Genomic DNA, 27,086 nt, shown 5'->3' with positions numbered 1-27,086 from the left:
ATCTGAAGAGTTCATCGAATTCTTCAAAATAATTCTCGAAGGGGAAACCCTTTGGAATTCTTTCACTTTTGAACGATTCCTAGAAGCTAACCACAGACTCAGGATGAGTCCACCGGGTCAACTTCACCAACTTCCGCCTCCTCCCTCAACTCAGGAGATGTCATCTCGGGCCCTTGCGGCCAAGCGTAAAGGTGCTTTCCAAGCCGATGGCTGAGGCTTGCGAGGAGAAGAAAAAGTTTCTCGCAACTTCTATAGATAAGAAGGACTACAGTAGGACCCTGCTGGTTGATGATGGCAGCACCGAAGGAGCTAGATCCGTTGCTTCTTTCAGATTAACTCCTCGTCGCGATCGTCGTGACTCACGTTCTCCTCGGAGGGACCGATCTCCTCGCCGTGATTCACCTCGTCCTCCCCGAGATGATTTTAGCAACGAACCACTTAAGAACTTGGTTCGCCGTAAGAGAGACAAGTCCTCTCGTAGTGATTCTTCCCCGCGAAGGGAAAAGTCAAGGGCCCGGACTAACTGTTCACCTCGATCATTCCCTTCTACTGAACCAATGGGTCCTCCACGACCGGTTGATATGTCTTCCTCTTCCCAGCCCGACAGTGAAAAGACTGCCCGGAGCGCATCTCCAAAAAAGGGAGATTCTGAATCTCGAGATGCTTCCTCGAGGTTAAAGCCTGCTCCTATCCCTCAAGTCAAATCGCTTTCAGGTTTGGTGGTTTACACAGTCTTAAAAGTTTTTGTCTCTATTCAGATTCCGATTTTTACAACTCTTCTTCCTTCGCAGCTATGGAGAAGGAAGGCAGCGTTTTCCGATGCTTCAAGACCCGATCGGGTTCGATCTTGCCAGACTTTGACAAGTGGCGCCCTGCGATTCGTGAACGCTATTTGCTTCATGCTCATCATTCATCCCGGGTTAGTTCCGCTTTATTTTTCTGATTATGCTGCCGTTCATCGAAATGACTCACCATCCCGATTTCATGCATAATGGCAGGCTAACGGTGAACTTAATGACATGATTGAACATTATGAGGGGCTGGTCCTTGGTCGGGAAAAGGAGATTGACGCGTGGAAAAAAAAACTTTCTGCTCTTGAGGCCGAACTAAGCTCTTCTACCGGCTCCAAGCACGATCTGGAGGACAAGGTCGACAATCTAACATCCGAGCTGGTGAAGATAAAAGGGGAGCTGCAAGACCAGTACGACCAGAATTTCAAACTCCAGGATGAGCTTTCTGGTGTTCAGGGTAGGCTTCACGAATCCGAATCAACCGCTGATACCCTGAACAACCAACTTATTGAGCTTAATGCGAAGTATAAGGCGATCGCCAAATTGCGTGATTCTGAGTTGGCGAGGTCGGTATCGAAAGCCAGAAAGGAGGTTAAGGGACGCGGGATGGAGTTGATCCAAGGAGCCATCCGCTTCATTCAAACCGAGAAAGCTAGGTCAGATCTGGAGTCAGACATCAAGGAGCATGAGAGCAATCTGATTTTGTTGGATCAAATCCATGAAACAGATTTCTCTGAGGTACAAGAGAGGACCGAACTATTGGCTAATCTTTCTGAAAAGCGGAGTCGCTTGGCAGCTCTTCCTACTTCGACCTTCAACCCGCAGGACTTCGAGGAATTCTTCACTGAATCGCCTCCTATAAGTGAATCGGGTCTAGACTGGGCAGGTAACGCTTGGCTCCTGACTCTTACTACCTTTTCCTCACCTTATGTTTTTAAAATTGACTAGGACTGCCCTTCCCAGGCTCAAGTGAGACGGAAGATGTCGTCCCACCCGAAGTTCCTGCTGCACCGGAGGTCACTCCGGAGGATGGTTGTAATGTAGAGGGCGGACCAAGATCTCCATCTGACCAAGCACCAGTCAAGGAGGTGAATGAAACTTCGGTTGCTGAGCCGGAGTCCGAGGTGGATATCACTCCGTAGTGGCTGCGTCCACTTTGAATTGGGAATTGTCCCATTTATTTTAAAACTTAATTTCGAACTTGTCTTTGCCTAAGGAGGCTATATTATTTCTTTTGAACAAGATATTTGCCTGAGGAGGCTTTTAAACCTTTCTAGGTTTTGACCCCAAGGGGGTTCGGTTAAAATTATGTGCGGGTTTGCAAAGTCCGCTTTTAACCCTTTGTGGCCTTGTGGTTATGCTTTTGAGATTTTTAGGCTGATCAGACCTTTCTCTTAAGAATGTGAGAACTGAGCTCGGCTTAAAGTGAGTTCCCCACTTCGGGTTTAGTAAACTCGGTAAATTTATTGGGCTTGGGCCTTAGAAACTTTTGTAGTTAATGTGACGGTTGCTCTTTCCCTTCTTATTTCTTAAAAGTAGGAAAACGGCTCGTCTTTAATGCAATAACTGCCTTTTCTCGATTTTCCAAAAATGGTTTAAACCACTCGGGCACACTATCATTATTGGATTTATGGTTCCAAGATAAACCCTAAACCATTATAAATAAAGGCTTACCTACCTCTAAGCTTTCTTCAAATACAATTTTAGAATCTTACTTGAGAAATATTACGAGAATGGAAAACGAAAAAGTAGCCCCCATTGATCCTGACAGCCCACTATTCTTGTCCGGCGACGGCTTTGAACCGGCCGGCGTTCTTTTCCCTCACGCCGTCTTTCACTTTCATTCAAAGGAGAAGAAAGAGGCTTGCGACTTTATTGAAAAGGTTAATATCTGTCGTCTTTGATTAAAAGCTTTTTGTTTCATCTTATTCATTCATCTTTATGCTAGGTTGCCGACAAACACCGTCGCTTGTGTGACGAGAGGCAGCGGCTAGGCCTCAAAAGGCAAACACTCGGGGCTCGCATTGCTCGGGTGGAGAGGAAGATACGGGCTTTGGAAAGTGACCCCTTTCAATGGGAATGGCGGAACTTCGATTCTATTGCTGAGATCCCGAAGATGCTTCGGATGTATCTCCGTGCTAGAGGAGTTCCGGGTCCTGTGAATGCTCCGGTCCATACCGTTCCATCTGATAGCGAGGAAGAAGACGAAGAGGAGGCCAGCACCAGTCGGAAACGCATTCGGGATTGTTCCGAGGTGGACGCCAAGAACAAGGCGTCCACTTCGAAAACTAAAACGGCGATGAAGGAGCCTGTTCCTGAGCCTCTTCCATAAATGTTCTCTAACCTTTCCACTCACTTTGAACTCATAATGGGCTTCGACCCTTTTTTATTTATGGAAACATTTGCAACTTTCCTTTCTCTTCAAATATTCTCGGAGATGTGTCTTTTAATGCAGGATTGGTTTAAGGGCATAAATCTCGCCGCGAATCACTCCATTTCCGGGCTGAATCTGCTGCTTGCTAGGGACATGAAGTCCCTATAAATTACAGCTTCAACTTCCCTTTATTTCTCACTATTCTTCTCACTTCTGCAGATATGGATTTTAACCTTCGATGTTCGGAGTCTATGCCGGACTTCTCTAGGATCGGAATGATGGACGAAGATGTTCCAGATGTTCCAAGTAGACGATCTTCTCCATTTCGCGGCTTTTTCAGATCTCAGATCCGAGCTCCATGCGCTTTGATCAAGAACCTTCCAGATAGATCGGGAGATTGCGATGGCCTTTATCAAAGCGCTCGCAATTCAACACAGGAAGCTATCGCTGGAAAAGAAAAAAACTTCGGAAGAAGATTCATCGAATGCAGCGCAGGGTCACTGCGATATCAAGGGATCTTCACATCCTTAGTTCTCACCCCGGAGAGTGGATTGAGCTCGGAATCTCCGAATTTGCTCGTATCCCGGATTGTATGATGCCAGTTCTTGATCTTGCTGGTCAAGGAGTTCAAGTATTCTGCTCTCCGGGAGGGTTTTCCTAACTCGAAGTGTGCGAAGATCGACACTTTGTCTTGTTTGTTTGAATAAATGTTTTGCTTCCAATCTCTTGTATGTTTGCATAGCCGAACCTTTACTTTAATACAGAAATAAAACAAATTTTTATTAATAGCTGAACTCGTTTCAGAGCTGCCTACGTACCCATTTCGGGATCAAGCCACACCGTAGTTCATGTACATAAAAAATGCATGTAGCTTTAAACATAAAACTTCTTTAGGTTGATCACATATCAAGGTCGCTTGACTGGCCTGTCTTCTAAGTCTTTCAATCTATAAATACCGTTCCGAACCACTTCGGTAATAATGTAAGGTCCTTCCCAATTAATACCGAGTTTACCGGCACCTTCTTCTTTTTTGTTGTCAAAGACACGCCTTAACACATAATCTTTAGAATTGTAATATCGGGCTGCTGCCTGCTGGTAATTCTGAATCCGAATCAAAGCTTGATCACGCCTTTCATTTATGGTATCTAGTGAATCATTAAGCATTGCTGAATTTTCTTCCTCATTTAATGGTGCTTCTGTTCGGCGAAGTCCGGGCACGTTGAGTTCAGCTGGTACTACTGCCTCCATGCCATAAACCAAAGAGAATGGAGTTTCTCCGGTAGGTCGCCTAGGGGTTGTACGATAGGCCCATAGGACGGGTTGGAGTTCTTCGTACCATCCTCCCTTTAGATGATTCAATCGTTTCTTGAGATTGCTCAATATCGTCTTGCTCGCGGCTTCAGCTTGACCGTTTCCTTGCGGATATCGTGGTGTAGAGTAACTGACTTTGATTCCCCAGTCCGCACAAAAGGCATCAAACTCTTGTGAAATGAATTGTGGCCCGTTATCGGTGACTATTTCATACGGAACTCCATGTCGACATATAATATTCTTCCAAATGAAAGTCTTTACCGCCGAATCCTTGATGCCAACATATGCCTCAGCTTCAATCCATTTCGAAAAGTAGTCCGTCAAGACCAAAAGGTATTGTACACCTCGAGTTGATCTGTGCAATGGTCCAATGATGTCCATTGACCACCTCATAAACGGGTACAAGGCGGAGATGGAAGAGAATAACTCCGAAGGTTGATGGATCAATGGTGCATGGAGTTGGCAGCACTTACATTTTTGGGCAAATTTAACACAATCCGTGATCATAGTGGCCAATAGTATCCCATTCTTTTAACTTTAAAAGCCATAGCTCTTCCTGATGAATGACTCCCATATAATCCTTCATGCACTTCGCTCATGACGATTTCGACTTCGGGCCCAAAAATGCATAATAGGTAAGGGTCACTGACACCTCGTCTATATAACGCATCCTTTGATAGACAAAATTTCGCGCTAACGATTTTCATTTTCCTGGCCTGCCACTTATTCTTTGGGAGCTCACCTGTCATGATGTAGTGTTTTATTGGCTCCCTCCAGTCAGCCCCCAGTCTTTAGCCGGAATTTGGTCAACCTTGTGAAATACCCGTGGCTCTGGCTCGGGATGTTCGTTTGGTTCAAGAACGTCCTCCTCGATTAACGGCTCGGTTTCTAATATCGTTTCTGGAATCACATCTTCTGATAAGACAACGGATTCCTTGTTAGATGTGTTTGATCCCCTTGACTTCCTCCGTTTGTTGGGCGGAGGTTCGATCTCTGGTTCGCCACGGTCACGTGCCGCTGCTCGAGACCTTGTAACGACGAGGGTTTCTTTGTTGTCTTGAATGCTTCGCTCCGAAATGCATTCCACTGGAATAACTCTTTTCAACTCAGGATCTGATGTTGACGCCAATGCGGCAAGTGCGTCCGTAGTTGTATTCTCCCCCCGAGGTATGCGGATTAATTCGAATTTCGAGAAATTTTTAGATAGATCCTTCACCACTTCGAGGTACGCTTCTATTCTTGAGTCTTTGGCTTCATAGTCTCCATTAAACTGGTTAACTACTAACTGCGAATCGCAATAAGCCAATATTTCCTTAGCTCCAACTCCTTGTGCCAATTGAAGTCCGGCAATCAGGGCTTCGTATTCTGCCTCGTTGTTGGAGGCATTGAATAACAATCGGAATGACTGTTCTAGAATTTCTGATGTTGGAGACTCCAACTTGATTCCCACTCCGGATCCTTGCTTTGTTGAAGACCCATCTACATGTAATTTCCAAGTTTGGTTCTCTGGTTGCTCTATCGTTCCAGGTATTGGTAGCTCGGTCAAGAAGTCTGCTAAAACCTGAGCCTTTATACTGATCCAGCTCTTGAATTCTATATCGTACTCGCTTAATTCCACCGCCCATTTTGCCAAACGTCCGGACTGACTTGGACTATGAAGTATTGTTCGGAGTGGCTGGTTGGTTAATACTTCAACCGGATGGGATTGAAAATATGGGCGCAGCTTCCGGGCCGAAGTCACCACCGCGAGTGCGAGTTTTTCCATCATTGTGTATCTGGTTTCCGGATCCGTCATTGACTTGCTTACGTAGTAAATTGGTTTCTGTTCCCCGCGGTCCTCCCGAACCAAGACTCCACTAACCGCATGGTTTGAAACCGACACGTACAAATAAAGTTTTTCATCTGCTTCTGGTTTGGAGAGTATAGGTGGAGTGGTTAAGTATGCCTTAAGCTGTCCAAAAGCTTCTTCACACTTCTCGTCCCAAAGGAATCCTTTGTTTCCTTTTAGAATTTGGTAGAAAGGTAACGACTTATCTGTTGATCTTGAGATAAAACGATTCAAAGCCGCGATCCGCCCAGTCAACCGTTGTACTTCCTTGAAGTTTCTTGGAGATGGCATATTTAGAAAAGCGTTAATTTGATTTGGATTGGCTTCAATCCCTCTTTCTGTCACAATATAGCCAAGAAATTCTCCGGATGGGACTCCGAATGTGCACTTCGCCGGGTTCAGCTTCATTTGATATTTATTGAGAATATCAAAACATTCTTCTAAATGCTTAATGTGATCCTCTTTCTTTAATGACTTAACCAACATATCATCTATGTAGACTTCCATTGTCTTCCCGAGATGATTATAGAACATTTTGTTAACCAACCGTTGATAAGTTGCTCCTGCATTTTTCAAACCAAAAGGCATCACCTTGTAACAATAGATACCTCTATCAGTGATAAATGACGTTTTTTCTTGGTCTTCGGGGTTCATCATTATTTGATTATAACCCGAGAAGGCGTCCATGAATGTTAACAGCTCGTTCCCAGCGGTGGACTCTACAAGTCGATCTATATGTGGGAGCGGGAAACTGTCTTTAGGACATGCTTTATTGAGGTCTGTGAAGTCGATGCAAACCCTATCTTTTCCATTCTTCTTCTTGACAACGACAGCGTTTGCTACCCACTCCGGGTATTGCACTTCTCTTATGGACCCTATTTTCAAAAGTTTATCTACTTCGTTATTTACTATTTTTGCTCGCTCCACTCCGAGCTTTCTTCTTTTTTGTTTCACCGGCTTGAAGCTTGGATCCACGTTCAGTTCATGACAAATTATGCTTGGATCTATGCCGGGCATATCTGCCGCTGACCATGCGAATGATGTTATGTTTTTTCTCAAAAGTTCGATCAAAGCTTCTTTTATTTGGCCAGTCAAAGTTGTCCCAATTCGAATTTTCCAGTCCGGTTTGTCTTCTTCCAACACCACTTCAATTACTACATCATCTTTTTTCTGCCCGCTAGGAAATTTTGTTCTTAGTCCCTCTTTTGCGGGCTTCGTTAATTGCTATTGAATCTTCATACGGTGGCTAGCTAGATAACACGCCCGTGAAGCTTCTTGATCTCCCCGAATTGTTTCCACTTCTCTTGATGTTGGAAATTTGATACATTGATGATATGTATAGGGGACTGCTTTCATTTGATAGATCCAGGGAGTCCCGAGAATGATGTTGTAAGCTGCGGGCTTATCGAAGACAACGAAGTCCACGATCTTTGATACCTTTTTGGCAAGGACCGGTAGCTTGATTGTCCCGAGAGACATGGCTGACTCACTTGTGAATGCAACTAATGGGGACGGAGGCCCCACTATGTCCGCCCGACTAATTCCCATTCTTTCTAAAGTACTTAAAAAGATCAAGTCGACCGAACTGCCTGTATCTATAAGGATCCTTGACACTTCGAAGTTGGCAACGTCAAGGGTAATGACTAGAGCATCATCATGAGGTCTTTCGAGGTGCCGCGTTTCTTCTTCATTAAATGATATTCATGCACCTTGAAAATCGACTTCTTCGCTCAAGCTTGCTTTGAGTATGACATTTCGTCTATGTTTCTTGATGGAACTTATCGATTCTCGACAAAAATTGGAACCTCCTAGAATAACATTGATCTTACCCTTAGAATTCCTTGGTTCTTCCTCGTTGGTTAACCTTGGTCTTTTGGAATTTTGATCTTTGGAATTTTCCTTTGCTTCGTGGTATTTCTTCACAAAATCTTTTATATCGAATTTGGAAAGATCTCCACTGGCCCAAAGCTCTGCGAGGTGCCTTTTAAGAACGCTACAATCCTTGGTTAAATGTCCGGTCACTTTATGAATGTCGCAATATAAACTTTCATCTCGGACCCAAGTGTTTGATCTTCCTTTCCCTTGGAATTGCTTTCCGACGGTACTGTTGAAGGGTTCCGACCCAAATTTCTTTGGTCCTTTGTTCTCCCTGGGTTCGAACTTCTTGGTAGGGACGGTGATTGTCGGCTTCTCTTGCTTATTTCTTTTGGCAAAACTTTATTTTTCGTCCTCTACCTCCATCCAGTTGTTTGCGCGGAAGAGTGCATCCTGAATTGTGTCTGGTTTATGAAGTATTAAATCTTCTTTAAATCTTGAATCATGTCGCAATCCTTTTCGTAAGGCAGATAAAGCTGATTGTTGTGAGATTCTTGGGAGCTTTGACAGCACTCCTTTGAACTTGGTGATGAAAACTCGAAGTGATTCATTTGATCCTTGTGATAAGTTCCAAAGATCGGCATCCGAAACGCTTTTATCCATAAGGATGGAATATTGCTTTAAGAATACAGCTGATAGCTCGTCGAAATTGCTGATCGAACCCGGCTCTAATTGGGTGAGCCACATTAAAGCTTGGCCGCATAGGTTTTCCGAAAAAAGCTTGCAGTAACCTGCATCCTCATCAGCTTCATCCAATTCGACTCTTCCAGCAGCGATCAGAAAAGCTGCGAGATAGCTCTTTGGATCCTCCAATCCGCTGTAAGGGTCCAACTTGAGCTTCCGGGAATCTTTGATTCTCAAACTCGCGATTAGCGAGATGAAAGGTGTTCGCCTAGCTTCTTCAATGACTCGATTGATATCCGGCTCCGAACTTGTAGCCTGATGGAACTTTGACTTCATTTCTTTTAGTTCTTGGCTAACCTTCCTCATAGTCTCGAACTGGTCGAGGTTTTCCTGCTCGTACTGATCTGCAAGTTGAGCTTCATCTTCGAGCTGTGCCTCTCCATCCAATGGCTGAACTACATTATTAGTAGTACCAGGAGTTGTTTGTCCGCTGGTTTCATTTCGCGCAACGGAACTTGGTGAGTTGAGTATCCTCCTTTGGATTCCCACAGGATTTCCTGCACTTAAAGAGCGAACACGAGTTTGTATAGTATTGACGTTTTGACTAAGAGATACCTGGGATATTTGCAACGTATCGACAGCCTTTTCCACATCCGAGAACTTTTGTGATATGTCCGACATGGTTTGCTGCATAGCTTTGAGGGTTTCGGCCAATGATGTCTCAACGGCGTCTCCTCCGGACATTGCTGCTTATCTCGGGAATGTAGTAAAGAAAAATCTGACCACTCAAGAATCCTCTGTCCCCACAGGCGGCGCCAAAATGTGGATGTCGGATTCACACACTCAAGTATTTTTGTTAATAGGGAAGATTATTCTTGAGGGACAAAAAATAAGAATGTAAAAAGCTTATGAATTGCTACAAAAATTGCTATAGTATTTCTTGCTTCGAAGAAAAGGTCCCATTTACATGGCCATTGGCCTCTATATTTATACATAGAAAAACGACATTTAAATGGCTAATTAAATACAATTATTCTCTCTTAAATGCGTCCGTTTTGATCTTTGACTTTAATGCTTAACGTTTGAATTTGAGTTGACTCTGATCTTCATGGGCCTCGCCTTTTGCCCCAAGTGTTCTTGAACCGACTTACCCGTGTCTTCTACACCGAACTCATGTCGAAGCGCAGTCACTTCGGATTCTCGAAGTGGTGATAGCCACTTCGACCGTTCCTTCGGCTCACGGGTCCAATGGGCTTTATACTTTATGGGCCATTATCTTGACTACGTGGCAATCTTTGGTTGGTCTCGGACTTCTGGTGCGGGATCCGACACCAACATTCGCCGACAAGGTTTGTTGTCGAATCGATTTGCCATCGGAAGGAGCTCTAATAACCACCGTAAACTACCAGAAAAATCACCGACAAAATTTGTTATTGATTAAGATTTAAAGAGTACTGGGAGTACCATCTTGTTTTCCAAACATGATTCAAATAGTGTCCTTCCCTTTTACCAAAAAAAAAATAGTGTCCTTCCCCAACATTGTTTTTTGCTTTCATTACCATCTAGATCTTTCTTTCCTTGTCATTGTTGGTAGTGTTGTAGGCATTTCATCGACAGGGAGTTATGGTAGGTTTATACAACTTATTTTAGTTATGGAAGTTTTGAATTGGTAGTACTTATTGTTGAGACTCGTGTAAAGAAGACTTCAAAAGTACACAATTGCTCGAAATCAATCATTTAATTAGCAAATAACAGCTGCGTACTTTATATATTGGAGTGCTACCTATACTTTATCAGTGTTTGCAGTCGTTTAATGGAAAATATGGTTGTTAAAATATTTCATGTGGACAGAGATATAGATTAATGATTCTAGAATTATTAATGTTTTATTTACTTACACTTCAGGTTTCTCGTGTAATTCACTTTGCCTAAATGTCATAATTTAGGTCTGGAACTATTGTTGTCCACCCCAAAGTTTGAATGCATGTATTGTGACTTGTGAGACCATAGATGATCTTTACGTAATATATTCTATTGGTCTTAGGAATAGTCAGAGCCGGCGCTTGAGGGAAGCACATGCTTGCGGCCCTCCATAAATATATAAATTTTCGGCCCCATTTTTGACTAAAATCTTATGTAGCTATGTTGGTTAAGAATAGAGGTTTGGTAACTAGAGGTGGGAGGTTCGATTCTCCCAAGTCCCAATTTTTTCAATTAATTTTAATTTTTGTTTTTAAGGTAGTTTATAGGCCATAATTTTTTTCGGCTTGTGGCCCAATATTCTTTAGAGCCGGCTCTGGGAATAGTTAAATCAATCAAGTATCAAGCGTGTAATGCATATTGAATCTCTTGAGATGGTTGGACAATTGTATAATATTAATACATCCACAATTGTATTTGTATCTATCTAAAGAATGAAGGAGAGATTGTGCAAGTACCATGGGATCTACCGAAAACTTGTCGGAATTTCTCATCTACCTCTGCTTATACACTTCTTCCGTACATATATATACACTATTGTTCGTTTGGTCAATTTAGTTAATGTTGATTAAAGATGAAGGTGGAGCAATTTTCTAAAGATGTTGAAGTTAATGAATCCAAGGCCGGTAGACGAAGAGAAGAAGAATTTTGTGCATTGATTTCTTAAGTAATGTGTCACGGTCACCTTCTCATATCTGTGTATTAATTTGTTTTATTTGATTTGAAATTCAAAATAAAGTTTTTAAATGAGATGAAGTGGTGAAAATGATCTGTCAACCATCAAATTCTAAAATTTTATTTAAGTTTTACAAATCATATTTATATTAAATTCAAGTTTCGTATTTGTGTATTGTTTAAATTCAAGTTTGGATACTCTTTTGTTTGTATTACAAAAGAAGGAAGACAACTTTCATTGTCTAAACCAAAAAATACAAATTTCATTGTGAACTTTGTACTACATAATCTTAGTTTAAGCAAAAGTCATTAGTAACAAAAATAATTTATAAAAGATATCCCGCAGCGGAGCGCGGGTTTTTACCCTAGTTTCTTGATTAATAACTTGATATATGGTATAGCTAGCATGTATTCCTAACTAAATATTGGTTTATGCTTTTGTTAGGATGAATAAATATATATATATATATATATACTATAAGAAGTCCAATGTCATATGAATGCGCATTTTGACTTGTGGAAAAGATTCACATGCATGTGCACCTTTAAGTTCGCTGCAATCAAATACAAATCTTCAAGATTTGAAAGAGTTTATATCCCTAATGCTTATTTGTCAACGCTCGATGTCTCGATTTATAATGCGTCTATGCTAATATAGTTAGTGCAGCCAAAATTAGTAAACAAACAATATAACTTCTTCTAGTATGTGACTTTTATCATAAAACTAATCGATCAAATGAAAGTTTTTATGACCACATTTTTACAACTTTTAACTAGATCAAAAGAATAAAAGATACAAAGAATTTGATATCTTTCATTTTCAAATTTCAACTCTTCTTGAGAGGCTAGCCGAATCGTATGTCTTGCTATCAAAAGTTATTTTAACAAGTTTAAATTTCGTAAGCAAAGTTCACCTATCATCTTCATCATAACTTAAGCCATAACTTCAGGAGTTTGCATGCAACATTAAATGTCCCCAAGACCCCAAGCATACTATACGCTTTGACTTTTGAAATCTTATATATAATGTTGATATTGTGACGAATAGAAAACCTTATACATACAAAACTACAAAGTTGCTAAAGATCATATATATAAGCAGATAATCGTTCGTATAATATATAGTTTCCAAGTCCAAATTAAGGTGCCTGATGCAAAGGTTACAAACAAGTTCTCGGCCATCTGAAGAGTTTCTGATTAACCTCTCGCCGGATTCCGCAAGCCCTGACGGTCTCGTGGTCTATGACGACATAGCCAAGAAGGAACTGTTTCTACACAACAATAGTTACAAGTCTGCTAATGGAGAGAGAGCTATTCATCTAATCCCTCTTGTTCTCTTTCTATGTGGTTTTGTTCTTTGGGTTTTCTCAAATGCAACTCATGTATAATTACTATTAATTAACCTACGCCACGTAAAGGAATAACCTTTGTTAATGTGTGATCATTTGATATCTATACTTTTTAGCAACCCCTACAATATTTGCCTCTATTGGATTCTTTTATTTGTTATAGTTAACTTTCACGGCCTTTCATTGAGTTTTGGTCTCATACGGTCAAATTAAAATAGCCACCAAAAATAGAGGTAAGAATTTGATTTGATCTTCGTGTCCATCTTTGACTAATTCGTGTCCAATGACCACGGAATAGTCGTGGCTACAAAGGATATATATGACTTATTGGAGAGAACAAGTGTGTAGTTAATCAACAAACTGATCACTATACTTCATCTTCTAGATCTCTTGAAGTCATCTAGAATGAGATTCCACGCAATACTTCATCAATAATACTGCCTGTACTTAATCAACAGCACTTGTTTATATTTGTGATTTTCTGGTGTATGACTAATTTTAATTTACATGTTAAATCTTGATATTTTTCTATGAATGGTTTGGTTTGGTTTTGTAATCCACTAATCCTCATTTAAATCTTCCAATATACAATGGATTGAACGAACCATTCTAATCCGTTCCAAGTTTTGGTGACGTGAAATTAATTAACACAAAAAACATTTCTTAAGAGCGGTTCGGTTTAACAAAACCTTTTCATTTCGGCTCGTTAGTTCGGTTAATGTGTAAACCTAACCGAACCGTAGTTCTCTAATCCCTTGCTCACACTGTCGTCGTCTCTCTTCGAGATGAGCTTTTGCGCGGGTCATCCTTCCTTTCCATCAGCCTATATCCTTAGCAAACTTCTGCTATCTTCCAAATTCTAAGTTTTATAATGGTGATTAGCAGTGGCGTATTTTTGACCCGTACATGTTACTTGAGGCTGCAACCGCCAAGCCTTGTACTGCGCCGGAGATTCTGCGCAGCCACAACGGATTGCTCTGTTCCTCTGAACGGGACCAAGAAGAGAAAGTCTGAAAAAGAGAAGGTGATTGTGATTTCTGGGCCCACCGGCGCCGGAAAAAGCAGACTTGCTATGGAGCTCGCCAAGCGTCTCAATGGCGAAATCATCAGTGCTGACTCCGTTCAGGTCCATTCTTTGCTCTAATCCGACTTGTACTCTCTAAATAAGTGATAGCTCACTTGCAATTTGAACCCTTGTTGATGCTAAATGTAAAGTTGAAGTTTTTAACTTTGTTTAGTTTGATCAATTACACAACTTTGCATCTATGTTTGGTGTGGATTAAAAAGGTTCTTGCTTTTGTTCTACCCCAATCACAGGTGTACAGAGGCCTTGATGTTGGATCAGCCAAGCCATCAGATAGCGATAGAAAGGTATCCTTCTGAAATATTTGGTAAGATTTATTCATTTTTATCTCATGTTGGTGCCGTTCTTGATCACATTGTATTTGAAAGTTGTATGTTGTACAAATTATTCAGGTGGTGCCTCATCATCTTATCGACATTTTGCATCCGTCTCAAGGTATTTGTCAGCTTTGTTGATGTTGCAAATGCCACAAGTGTAGATATTTCTGATACTTACACATTTTTTCATGCTTTGTTAGACTACTCTGTGGGGCAATTTTTTGATGATGGAAGGCAAGCTACCAAGGATATTCTTAATAGAGGGCGTGTTCCCATTGTTACGGGTGGCACTGGATTGTATCTGCGATGGTATAGCAGTAGATTATATACTTGTCTAGTGGCTCTTTCGTATAATGTTAAAAGCGTTATAGTATACTGCAAAATCTAGAATTCATAAATTTACATGCTTTTGTTAATGTTAGGTTTATCTATGGGAAGCCGGATGTGCCTAAACCTTCTCCAGAAGTCATCGCTGAGGCCCATGATATGCTAGTTGATTTTCAAACCGAATATAACTGGGAAGCAGCTGTGGAATTGGTGGTCAATGCTGGTGATCCAAAAGCCTGTTCTTTACCTCGTAATGATTGGTACAGACTACGTCGTAGCCTCGAGATACTCAAGGTTTGACTATTATTAACTTCAACTTTCTGCTTTAAGGCGTTGCTTCGAATTTTCTTGCTCCTGTAGATAAATGATTTCTAGGTTGATGAACTATCATTGTTTTATTTTGGATTGTATGCATTATTAATCTTGCTTTGAATGTTTGTCCCTGGCAGTCAACTGGATCTCCGCCGTCTTCCTTTCGCATTCCATATGATTCTTTTCGAGAAAATTTAAATTCTCCTGATGCCGATGACTTGCTTGAGGATGGTTCATCTGCTGATATCTCCATCCAAAACATAGAGACAGATTTGGACTATGACTTCCTTTGTTTTTTCTTGTCAAGCCCACGGGTTGCTCTCTACAGATCTATTGATTTCAGATGTGAAGACATGCTTTCAGGTAAAATATAAGTATTACTACTTAATTAGTAATAACTTGCAAGGATATAATTGCATTCCCATGGCACCTTACAGTAATAATAAGTCTTTTCTTATCTGATTCTTCTGATTATAACCCCCAAAAAAGACAATTTGCATGCTCTTTGCTGTGTCGTATGCAATTTTATCTATGTTTGCTTGGCATTGCTTCTGAGTTCATCTTTCCTTGATGCTCTGTCTCTCAACTCCAGGACCCAATGGAGTTTTGTCAGAAGCTAGATGGCTTCTTGATCTTGGTCTTCTTCCAAACACAAATCCTGCAACTCGTGCTATTGGGTACAGACAGGTAAACTCTTTATTTTCTTGTACTGGGTTGTGCATAACGAACTGAGAAGAGAAGGCTTTCATGTGTTAATCTAGTGCATGGTCGTTAGAATTAGCCAAGGGATCTGCAGTGGACTGTAGCTGTTAATTTTGCAGCATGTCCAGTTCAGTGAAGAATATGGATTTGTTTCTAGAAATTGCATGCCATAACATATAACAGTTAATTTTTTGTTTTAGACATATAGCCGTTTCCATTAGTATATCATCATCCACATATACCAAGTTGCTTCAGAAAAGGAAGTCTATTCTTATCTAGTTGAAAAAATGCAATACTTTACGAGTTCATCATATCAATTTATTTGCCGTACTTTAGTACCTCTATACCATTTAGGATCAACAATGGAAATTTTATTCCTTGTTTTCAGGCCATGGAATATCTACTGAAATGTCGTCGATATGATGGTGAAAGTTCCCCTAGGGAATTTTATGGTTTCTTGAACAAATTTCAGACAGCATCCAGGTGATTCCTCTACATAGACTTGATATATCTAGTGTATAAGCTTTTGGACAAAATATTAGTATTTCGAAGCTATCCTAGTAAAATCCGTGTTAAGGTAGGCCTTTTGATAACTAACTAGAGTTGCAGAGTAACGTCTATGTGTGAACAATCATTTTGTATTAATTTCTTAAACTTTATTAAAAAAATTGCTCTAAAGGTTTAAAGCTAAAATCGGTATACTTGGTTTGCTTGATACGCAGAAACTTTGCAAAAAGGCAAATGACATGGTTCAGGTGTGAGCCTATGTACCACTGGCTTAATGCTTCTAAACCTCTGGTATATGTTTAAAAACTTAAGAGGCTCTCTGTTATACTCAATCTCTTATATACTGTCAATCAAGCATGGTGATAATTCGTTTGTTCTCGCAGGATTCGATACTTCAATGCATATATGATGCTTATGAGAGCGAAGGAGAGACGGTGGAGATACCGGAGTCTCTAAGAATGAGCAAAGACGTAAGAGATTCTCGAGAAGCTTCTGAACTAAAGTTGTACCGCTCCAAAAACAGGTACAAAGATCAAACATAACACTGAATTAGGCTTTCTTTTGGTTACTATATTCTTCCCTTGGTAATGGTTTGAATCTGTTAATGAAGGCATTTCGTAAGACGAGAGGACTGTGATCCGGTGTTAGAGTGGATCAGAAGTGAAGGATGTAAGAGTGAAGCTTCATGCGTGGAAACCGCAGTAGCATAACCACTGCTTCATTCTATCCGCAAAAGCCAAAACCAAAACCAAAACAAAAGTGTGTTAGTAGACAAGATTTTGGATTATGTTCTTGATTATACATACAATTAGGAAGCAATTAAAATTTCCAAAGAAACGAAATCCAAAAGTTATAAAATCTTATGAGCCATTAGGAAATTTTTGAGTTTGAACCAAATGGAGTTAATGTGAATATTCAAATAATTATACAATAAATTGTACAGGTGATGCCACGGTCTGTTGTGAAATCAGAAGATATGAATAAATAATACTGCAAGACAACGACAAAATTATCAAACGTTTTGTCGTTAGAAGCCAAAATATGGATCCAGCGATCTCAAATTTTTTATGATCAAAATTCAAAAGTGAATCGGGAATTATCTAAAGCCACCTGACCTGACCTGACCATCCCCATTACGTTTTTTCTTTTCTTTTCTAGTAACTGTTTTAAAATAAGTAATTATGTCGAAACTTTTGGCACACCGGAACACGCACTTTGCTCGTGCTCACCAAGAAACAAACAAATAACGTAACGTCAAATAAACTGTTATATGAATTATAGACTTATGATTATCCTATAATTAAGTACATAAGGCTATACGGCTATAAGCATAAGTAATCACACAAACGATATCCAAAAAGTTATCTCAGTGGATCTGTTAAGTCTCAAAATGATGAAACTAGTGACAATTTTCTGAAAATTTTGTCATTAGTTTAGTCATAACATTAAACATAACGAAAGTGTAAAATTTGTCTAGTTTCGTTATTACAACATGATGTTTCCATTTAATTTTTTTTTTTTTTTTTGTCAACCCAAATCAGATCCATATCAAAATCATTTATTGATTTAATTCAATGCTATACACCAATCCTATGAAGAAAAAGAAATCAACGAATACTTTAGTAACAATAACCAATTCATAGTGGACTAACGCTTAAATAATTTCCCATATAGAGTTGAGAGGCTAGTGTTCAATATTTCAATTATGGTTGGTAATTTTAAAAACTTTAAATAGTAAATATATTGGGTTGGCATTCTTTATCTACTTTTTTTTCCACGAATCTCAAGAATTCGTATAAACTCTTTTAGATATATCGAATATAAGAAAAGATAACAAATTCATCTTTACAATAATCTTCCAACAAAACATCAAGTTATTGTCACTTACCATATTATATTTCTTTGGTTATTTTACTCATTTATTCAAAACTAGTCCTATATCAAATAAAATGAACACAAAAGGCCATTTCTGATGCGAGTTGTGGATAAAAAAACTCCCTTGCATTTGCAGGTTTGCAACTTGAAATATTCTCTTCTTCATTTAAAATTAAAGTTAATTATTGATTTAGTTTTGGCTTGCTGATGTGGAATATAAAATTTTATCTTTTTCCTTTTTCTAAATATTTGCATATACGTTTTAATTTTGTTTTATTTGCCCTTTTGATCCATGTTTGGTTGCCCAGAAAATCAAAGAGGAAAAACAAAAAAACAAAGCTTTGTAGTAGAATCATTCATGGCTTTCTTTGCGTGTTAAACATTCACTAACCTAAAACTTCGTTTTAAGGTAATCACAATCACAACCCCAAATTTTTGATTTTTTTTTTATTTGAATTTTTGAGTTTTAAGTCTCTTGATGTCCGCTTATAGATTTTTGATTCTCTTCCTCTAATCAATTTCTCAGTAATGAAGATTGATCCTAGGAACTGACTTATACTCTGTTTTCAATTTCCATTAACATTTCAAGCCATTGTATGCTTCTGGATTTGTTTGTTTTGTAATTTGAGGACTTTTCTGCAATCTAGTGATTATGAAGCAGAATAATCTGAAATCTTTATGCCAATTTGTTGAAGTTGAAGTTTTTGAATGTGAAAGATTCTAATGGATCTTATTGGTCCAACTTATTTCTGGATATTTGGATGTATGTTATCTTGTTTTGTTGTTTAGGAACTTGAAGTTTTTGCCAATAATGATTGTAAAACACTAGACTTTTAGCATATGTGATGTTAAATTCTGATCTTATAAGCAGTTGGAATGTGAAAAGATATTCACTTTAAGGTATTTTTGAAGCAGCAATCATGAGATTCAAGAAGGGAACTAAAGTCGAAGTGTTGAGCAAATCATCGGTTCCATCTGGTGCCTGGTGGTCTGCTGAGATCATATCGGGAAATGGGCATTATTACACTGTCATGTATGATCATGATGGTGGTACGGAGAGGGTACCGAGGAAGAGTATGAGGCCCGAGCCTCCTCGTTTACAAGTCCTTGATTCTTGGGGTCCTGGTGACATTCTTGAGGTTTTCGAAAGTTGTTCGTGGAAGATGGCAATCGTTTCCAAGGTTTTGGAAAAAGGTTGTTTCTTGATTAGATTACTTGGTTCTTCAGTGAAGTTCAAGGTAACCAAATCCGACATTCGGGTTAGACAATCTTGGCAGGATAACGAGTGGATCATGATCGGACAGGTACTTGTTTCTTTCCTCTGTGATTATATCTTATAAAGTCTGTTTTTGAGCTGACATTTTGTTTATTGTACCATTTGGATGAAGGGTGCATCAAGATTAAGCGCACAGACTTCAACAGGAGAATTAGGGAGAAAGGTGAATCCGAAAGCCGACTACATTTCATCTGAGAGCAAAGACAAGCTTGATGAGTCTGATGTACCTTTGTCAAAAAGTCTAAAGAAACGGACTTACTCTTTGGTTGAACCACATAATCAAACTAGAGTTTTAGCTTATCCTCCAAAGTTTCATGAAGAAGGAAAAGAAGAAGAAGATAGAGAGAGTGTTGCTTCTTCTGTTGGTAGTTGTAGCATGGATACGGATGGTCTCAGTGCTGTTTCATTCAATCCCATTGAAACCGGTAGCTCTAGTGACACAGAGTCATCATCTTGTGGCTACGGGAAGATCAAGAAGTTGGGGGTTCCTCCAATAAAAAGCTCAGAGGCTGCTGATGTTCATAGGTTAGAGTTGGATGCATACCGATGCAGTATCGAGAGATTGCACGCATCTGGACCAATTATAACTTGGGAACAAGAAACGTGGATAACAAATCTCCGTCTCAGATTGAACATTTCGAATGAGGAACATCTGATGCAGATAAGAAACCTTATCTCTGACGATAACAGTACAATATACAGATAGCAGCAGCATTGATAACTACAGTTTGTGTTACATAGAATAAAAATTGAGTGTAGGTTGTACAAAATGTCATTCTATTTTCAAGCAGGGTTTTTGATTTATTTCCGAACTTGTGAAAGTAAATGGGGAAAATTCCCAAAAAAAACCCCAAGTAATTTTTATTTGGAAGTTTAATGCCCAATTCTTTTGCGTTGGTCTAAAAATACCTTAGTTAATTAATTGTTGTCAATTAAATCGTAAACTTATTACTGATGGTCGTTTAAGTCATTCGACTTAACAGACGTTTAATCGGCTGACGGAATCCCTAAACCCGGTTTACTGGTTAAGAAAACGTGGTTTATTAGCCTAATTAAAAGACTATAATGCCCTCGTTACTTTCCCCCAAATCGAAATCGACGAACCCTAAAAATCAGAAACCCTAATTCTCTAACTCTCTCGATTCTCTCCTTCGTTTCATCTCCTAAGAAATTCAGTGAGGCGATGATTTGAAGCGTTTGATCGGTTGCATATGTGTTGAGTCAGTGGATTGTATATCGAAGAGATGAGGTATGTTGATTCGCGTTTTTTCTCTATCGATTAAAATTTCTAGGGCTATCCGATTTCAAAAAATTTATGGGTTTGGGTTGGATCGATATTGTTTTACTTTGTTTACAACGATTAACAACTGAATTTCTTATTTTGTAGTGATTTCGAGTGTTTGAAACTCAACATTCACTACCGAGGAGATGTATCAATCAAGGAGCAGTCGTTCGATTACATTGGAGGGTTCGAGGATAAAGACATGTTGATGGATCCTGATCTGATGACATGGTCAATCTTCGAGGATTTTTGCAAAGAAAAGGGATTGAGTGGTGAAGTCGAAGCGATTTGGTACAAGCTTCCGCATGAGGACATAAGTTCAGCAAGGGTTATCAAGACAGACAAAGATGGTGGAATTAGGGAGTTGTGTCGTGAGGCTGTGGTTGGTGGTGAAGTCGACATATACATTGACTCCGGCGTCTGTGAACCTATATTTCATCTTGATGTAGAAGATGAGGAAGAAATAGCAGGTGATGATGGTGCATATTCTGTAGACGGGAATGAAGAATGTGTTGACGAGGCTGCACAAGAAACAAATGCAGAGCCACAAGGTGTACCAGATGAAGGGGAAGATCCAGTAGAAGAACGTGTGCACGATGATCCTAGGTTTGAAGCTTTCTTTGCAGAAGTTCACAATGGTACAGAAGCAGCTGCTGAAGCTGGTGGTGAAGAAACAGTGGGTGAACAGTTAGAGGATGAAGAAGAAGAAGCAGCTGCTCAAAGTCAGTCTACACAAGTACCTCAGCATTCAAGTGCTCCAGCAGCTAATCCAAGTGGTAGGGGACGTGCTCGTGGACGCCCTCCAGGAACTAAGAATGGTGAAGGCAAGGGTCGTGGCAAAGGTGCTGGCAAGGGTCGTGGCAAAGGTGCTGGCAAAGATGAAGCTCCTAGACCGCCTGTTTTCTTTATGTCCCCATGGACTGACAAAGTGTTTGATGTTTGGCAGCCTGGCAAGAAATAGGCTGATCTTATTGATGTCTTTTAGGATCTTTCTGATGTAGGATTAGGATTATGTAGGATGATATGATATGTAGGATGCTGCTTAAGTTGGATGATGATTGTTTTGGTGGGATCCTTGTATGTTTTTGGTGGGATCCTTATGACTAAACGGCTCTTTTTGGCTCTTATGTTGGATACACTTTTTATGAAACTCCCATTAGTTCAAACAAGACTTACAAACTTGTCATACCACAACAACAACAAAACAAAAAACAACAACAACAACACAGAAAACAACAACAACAACAAACAAAACGAAAACTACTTCCCCATTGCAAGTATCATGGCAATTACAACAATGAAGCATCCCCAAGACAACACAATGAACTGCCGAAGCATTTTCTCCCTCTCATTAGCACCCATAACTTCACTTTCATGCTTTGCCTTCTCTTGTTCGTATCTAATCCCTAAACCACTTTCCAAATTCGTCGAAGCACTGATACCTTGATCATTCTTCGTCTTCACAGATTCTTTAAGCATCTTTATTTCCTCTTTAAGCTGACGAATCTCATCTCTTGCTTCTAATAAGCTCACCTTCTGCCAACCATATGGCTTCTCTTGATCAGCCCAATCGAAGAACCCATGAACACCACATCTGAAGAATCTTCTTCCCGGATTCTCGTTTGTCCATGCTTTAACAATCGTTGTCGCCCTACCACAGTTGCAAAGAGGACCCCAGCTTCTGCTCACCGAATTGGCATCAGACCCAGAACATTGACTCAACATCTCTCTAATTGTTGTGAAAATGGAAGTTTTGATCTAGGGTTCTTGGTCTCATACTCATATATCGATTTGGGGGAAAGTAACGAGGGCATTATAGTCTTTTAATTAGGCTAATAAACCACGTTTTCTTAACCAGTAAACCGGGTTTAGGGATTCCGTCAGCCGATTAAACGTCTGTTAAGTCGAATGACTTAAACGACCATCAGTAATAAGTTTACGATTTAATTGACAACAATTAATTAACTAAGGTATTTTTAGACCAACGCAAAAGAATTGGGCATTAAACTTCCAAATAAAAATTACTTGGGGTTTTTTTTTTGGGAATTTTCCCAAAGTAAATGTGAACATCTTTACTCTTTTTTTCTTTTTTCTGTTGGACTTGAGGAAAACTTGCAATGTATATATGATTCATGCCATGGTCTACAAGAATTACATAGAAAAAGAGAAAACAGGATTTATTATGCAAATAATTGAATCACTAATATGACTAAACTAAATTTCTCCTTTTTATGCTGATAGATATAAGTTTATAAAACCAAGTAGCTATTGACACATCTAAAATGCTGCAACTGGCAAAGTAATAGAAAAGTGAGTAGAATACTAGAATTAAGTTTTCGAATAAACCGCATATTCTTTTGGGCAGAAAAAACTTAGCTGCAAATTCTCTTCGGGTCTCAAAACAGAACAATCCCAATATTTCCCGCAATTGTTGTTATAAAATAGACCATTGATTTATATGTAACGTCAAAATCAAAACAGCATAATAGAGGAAACCATGGCAGACATTTTGGAAGATTTACTCAAACGCATCATCATCGTCATCGGGGAGAGGCTGAGCTGCGGCAGCTGCGAGATCGGCCTCGTTCTGCTGCTGAGCAGCAATGTCAAGGTGAACCTCTGGTGGAGCAAGAGCTGGTGACTCGACAAAGTGAAGGTTCTGGTCTCCCGCCAGTTTCCTAGCAAGGTACAAGAAAGGCTTCTCGAAGTTGTAGTTGCTCTTTGCCGATATCTCATAGTACTGCAGATTCTTCTTCCTGTGGAATGTCACCTGCTTTGCCTTCACTTGCCTGTTCTTCACATCGACTTTGTTCCCACACAGAACAATCGGGATGTTTTCACACACCCTGCAGAGATCACGGTGCCATGTTGGAACATTCTTGTATGTGAGCCTTGCTGTGACGTCAAACATTATTATGGCACATTGACCATGGATGCTGCAAGAAAACCAAAGATTAGACATATATCCAAAACGGCAAATCAAATCAACCATTATCATTCAACTCCTATTCTCACTGTTCAGGTAACAAATCAATTGCAAACATGGCATGTGAGATTGTTCTTGTATTTCACACTTTAACCAGAGCTATTCCAAACTATGCATAATCTAATACACATTGGGATCTTAACAGATTACTTAACAACAAACGATTCCTATTCCCACTGTCCAGGTAACAAATCAGTTGCCAATTTCACCCACAAACCAACCAGAGCTATTCTATATAGACTATACACACAAACATATCAATGGAGATAGGTATACTTACTAGTATCCATCCCTGAGGCCACCAAATTTCTCTTGTCCAGCAGTATCCCAGCAGTAAAAACGGATCTTGCCACAGTTTGTGAAGAAATCCAAAGGATGAACCTCCACACCAATAGTAGCTGCAATACAAGAGATTAAGACTCAACATCAGAATCAGTAAAGAGACATAAAGAATAGAAACTGTGTGCATTCACAAGCAATCACTGCTAAACTTACGTTCATACTTCTTCTCAAACTCCCCAGTAAGATGTCTCTTCACAAAAGTTGTTTTCCCTGTACAAAACACCAAGAGCAATCAGAGGCTTAGAAAACTAATCAAAAACGTTGAACCAAAATAAAACTGAGCCACTGAAACAACATTGCGGATTATCTAAGAATCGTTTTCGCAGAGATATGCTCAACAAAGTAACCAAGCATTGATATTATCAAAAACCAATCGTACAACTCCAATCAGTACATCATCAAAATCTCAAATCCGTCTCTTAAACAAGAATACTTTCCGATGAGGACAATGAAAAAATACGATCAAATTTCAGAAGCGTACCTGTGCCTCCATCACCAACGATGACGAGCTTGAAGCTAGGGTAATCTACGGTTTGCTGGTTAGGAAGAGCCTGAACAAGATATTCACAACGGATTTAGAAAAACCAAAGAAAAGAAACAACAACGAAATTAAGCGATCTCGTGAGATCTGAGACTGCAAAAATCCTAGATCAAGAAACGAAGAAATATAAATCTAAATATGTAGAAGACGAAGATATAAGCAAAGTCGAAGAGAATGTTCACCATGTTTTCGGAATTCGAGAGAGGAGAGCGCGAAGTCAGACGATGGATGATGTCGTCGAGGTTTAAGAAGCGATGCGGCGAGAGGGACTATGGAGAGAGATGGGGTTTTAATAAGGAGAATTTGGGGAGGTTTTGGCTTAGGTTTGACGCTATTCCTTCCACCGTTAGATTCCTTCTTTTGGCTCTTCAATATCTACGCAGCTTTCTCCACCGTTGGATCTCTTTTTCAGCTTTAGGGCTATATATATTGGTTTTGTCAAAATTAATTGATTAATTTATTTTCTCTATCGTATTTTTTATTTATTTTGTAGTATAGTTATTTATTAATAGATTTTAACATACCACCAATAAGGAATTATTGTTCATAACGGATAGTTTCAAATTTTTAAACTATTTCATGTCACATGGTTGAATTTGAAATTTAATGGTAACTTATTAATAATACCTAATTCATGTTCTAGTCCAATCTTAAGCTCTCGTGCGGTTGTTGAAGAAGAACAAGATTCAAAGAAGCAAAGAAAGGGAATCGCAGAAGAAACTGCAAAGCTAGAGAGATTGGGGAAGACAAATAACTTAATCATTCTCAATGTATGTCAGGTCTTGAAATGTCAAAAGAGATGCATGTCGCAATCTCCTCCAAACATGAAGAAGCTAATATGACATCACCTAGCAGCTAAATAGAGGCATCTGAAATCTATCAACTGGTAAATACTAGAAAAGTGGGTAGAATCAATTTTCCAAGGGTTGGCTGATTTTTCAGTCCTATACTAGTTGGAATCTCAGCTTTCCATCCCAAACTTTTTACTTCTGAAAAAACCACCAAAAAAAACTTTAATCTCAATAAAACTACGCGTACTTTCGGATTTGTTCGTAAAAGCTTCCAATTGAACCGATCAATTAACCGATAATATTTAATCCGGTTTGACTTACCCAGAATTTTGACCAAAATTAATCGATTTTGATTCTATTTTAACCCAATTTTGACCCAAAATCAAATATAAAAGAATTTTTTTTTTCTCTATAAATAAATTTATTTATTTATTTTTATAAACAATTAAAATAATAAATTATAACTTAATTTTATCAAAAAAGATAAAAAAAAAATAAACCACAATAGAATTATATAATAAAATTTTGGTATATACTTTTGGTAATATTACAAAAAACTAAAATAATAATTTTTTTTGGCAATCATAATATATGACCTTTGAATTTTGTATATTATGAAATTCAAAGTATATGCAAAACTCATATATATATATATATATATATATCCTTAAACACCACAAATCAAAGTATATATTATGATATTTATAAATTCATTTTTCTTTATAGATTCAGTTTTTTTTTTATAAATTCAAAGGTCGGTTATATATATATTTATATATAATATATATATATGGTGGTTTTAAAAAGAAAAATGCGTATGAATTTTATATATATATTATACCAAATTCATTATATATATATATATATATATATGAATTTGATTTGTGGTGATATTATATACTTTGATTTGTGGTGATATTCAAAATATACATTTTATTTTTGGCAATCATTTTTCTTTTATAACTTCAAAAGTCATTTTTCTTTTATTGCTGTGATCGATGAATGCAGGGAGCAAGAGACAGTAACATGAGTCTCTCTCAGGCACAATTATCGAGGAGCAAATTCTGAATCTGATTTCCGACGCCGGTGGAGCCGTTGCTCGCCGGCGTCGGGATTTCTCAAACCATCTTTTACTCTCTTTTCACAATCGTTTTATAGGTTTTTGTTACCTTCCAGACCACCACCGCCCTCTCACTTCGATTTCATTTCTGGTGGTCGGAGATTTTTTAAACACGCTTTCAAGAACTTCAAAGCTCCACCGGTCTCCTATTCCGGTGATATCTTTTTCCACCCTCCATCGATCGACATGGTCGCCGGTGAGATCTATTTCCAAAACGTGGAAGCTCGGATTTCCGTTAAAGATGGTGACCGGTTGTTGTGTCATACCTCGCCTCCAGTGTGTGTGCTCGTCTGGGTACTACTCCGATGTATCTTTGTTCTCTTCTCGGACGTATCTCCGAAGTTTTTTCCATTACTTCTTAATACATCGTTGGATCCATCCTCTACCGCTAGCTTTCGTCGCCACCATCTGGATCGGGATGTATCTGGTGGGCTTTCCAATTCCGGTTGCCGGAGATCTCGATCTCGTCGTTGTGGCTTCTCTCTCACACCTCTGGTGCTCTCTCCCGACGAGAACTTGTTTCATCCTCCACCAGTTGCTCATCACACCGGTGAGAATATTTTTAGATAGGTGTCTCCTTAATCGGAAGGATGTCTCATCCGTCAACCTCGCCTCAGTCGGCAGCCGCCGCTGCGCCTTCGATCTAGGTGGATTAGGGTTTCAAATTTTAAATCAACTATGGGCTTGGCCCAACAATCTTTCTGGATTTGCATGTTTTCTGGGCTTCAAGCCACTTTGGCCCATCATATTGAGAATTTGTTGGATTTGGTCCAGTAATCTTTGGTTATGGACTTTTATTGGGCTTGTAGGAAATTTG

The 27,086-nt window shown here is 39.2% G+C and overlaps 4 protein-coding genes and 1 pseudogene across 5 annotated transcripts; 4 read left to right on the top strand and 1 right to left on the bottom strand.

Annotated features, from left to right (window-relative positions):
• Positions 1-3,238: 3,238 nt before the first annotated feature.
• Positions 3,239-3,852, top strand: LOC110227843 (annotated as a pseudogene).
• Positions 3,853-12,003: 8,151 nt separating this feature from the next.
• LOC9310047 lies at positions 12,004-13,248 on the top strand. The gene has a single exon (XM_021023363.1). The coding sequence runs from the start codon at positions 12,610-12,612 to the stop codon at positions 12,844-12,846; it is 237 nt and encodes a 78-aa protein (XP_020879022.1). The 5' UTR covers positions 12,004-12,609; the 3' UTR covers positions 12,847-13,248.
• Positions 13,249-13,521: 273 nt separating this feature from the next.
• Positions 13,522-16,948, top strand: LOC9310046 (tRNA dimethylallyltransferase 9). Its single transcript, XM_021023362.1, has 11 exons — positions 13,522-13,933; positions 14,125-14,178; positions 14,284-14,326; positions 14,409-14,517; positions 14,631-14,829; positions 14,985-15,210; positions 15,440-15,534; positions 15,938-16,032; positions 16,272-16,347; positions 16,440-16,579; positions 16,667-16,948. The coding sequence occupies exons 1-11, from the start codon at positions 13,679-13,681 to the stop codon at positions 16,764-16,766; spliced, it is 1,392 nt and encodes a 463-aa protein (XP_020879021.1). The 5' UTR covers positions 13,522-13,678; the 3' UTR covers positions 16,767-16,948.
• Positions 16,949-18,218: 1,270 nt separating this feature from the next.
• Positions 18,219-20,011, top strand: LOC9307987. 2 transcript variants are annotated; one of them, XM_021022244.1, is made up of 3 exons: positions 18,219-18,340; positions 18,847-19,235; positions 19,320-20,011. In XM_021022244.1, exons 2-3 carry the CDS (start codon positions 18,852-18,854, stop codon positions 19,911-19,913), a joined length of 978 nt encoding a protein of 325 aa, XP_020877903.1. In that variant the 5' UTR covers positions 18,219-18,340; positions 18,847-18,851; the 3' UTR covers positions 19,914-20,011. The 2 variants fall into 2 exon arrangements, with proteins under 2 accessions (XP_020877903.1, XP_020877904.1); XM_021022245.1 differs by having other exon boundaries at positions 18,224-18,340; positions 18,803-19,235.
• Positions 20,012-22,809: 2,798 nt separating this feature from the next.
• On the bottom strand, positions 22,810-24,802 carry LOC9310045 (GTP-binding nuclear protein Ran-2). Its single transcript, XM_002871871.2, has 5 exons — positions 24,541-24,802; positions 24,299-24,368; positions 23,971-24,027; positions 23,756-23,873; positions 22,810-23,425 (listed from the first exon to the last, which is right to left on the bottom strand). Exons 1-5 carry the CDS (start codon positions 24,541-24,543, stop codon positions 23,008-23,010), a joined length of 666 nt encoding a protein of 221 aa, XP_002871917.1. The 5' UTR covers positions 24,544-24,802; the 3' UTR covers positions 22,810-23,007.
• Between the last annotated feature and the right edge of the window lie 2,284 nt (positions 24,803-27,086).

This window comes from Arabidopsis lyrata (genome assembly GCF_000004255.2).
Source record: "Arabidopsis lyrata subsp. lyrata unplaced genomic scaffold ARALYscaffold_6, whole genome shotgun sequence".
NCBI lineage: Eukaryota > Viridiplantae > Streptophyta > Magnoliopsida > Brassicales > Brassicaceae > Arabidopsis > Arabidopsis lyrata.
Note: the sequence above shows the minus strand (reverse complement) of the source record. Positions and strands in the feature narration are given on the sequence as shown.

Coding starts and splice junctions, on each gene's coding strand:
- LOC9310047 (XM_021023363.1), top strand. CDS start 12,610: ATGCAAAGGTTACAAACAAGTTCTCGGCCATCTGAAGAGTTTCTGATT.
- LOC9310046 (XM_021023362.1), top strand. CDS start 13,679: ATGGTGATTAGCAGTGGCGTATTTTTGACCCGTACATGTTACTTGAGG. Junction 14,830..14,984: donor GTAGCCTCGAGATACTCAAG/GTTTGACTATTA, acceptor TGTCCCTGGCAG/TCAACTGGATCTCCGCCGTC. Junction 15,535..15,937: donor GTGCTATTGGGTACAGACAG/GTAAACTCTTTA, acceptor CCTTGTTTTCAG/GCCATGGAATATCTACTGAA.
- LOC9307987 (XM_021022244.1), top strand. CDS start 18,852: ATGAGATTCAAGAAGGGAACTAAAGTCGAAGTGTTGAGCAAATCATCG. Junction 19,236..19,319: donor AGTGGATCATGATCGGACAG/GTACTTGTTTCT, acceptor ATTTGGATGAAG/GGTGCATCAAGATTAAGCGC.
- LOC9310045 (XM_002871871.2), bottom strand. Junction 24,028..24,298: donor CGTTGGTGATGGAGGCACAG/GTACGCTTCTGA, acceptor TGTTTTGTACAG/GGAAAACAACTTTTGTGAAG. Junction 23,426..23,755: donor GGCCTCAGGGATGGATACTA/GTAAGTATACCT, acceptor GTTTTCTTGCAG/CATCCATGGTCAATGTGCCA.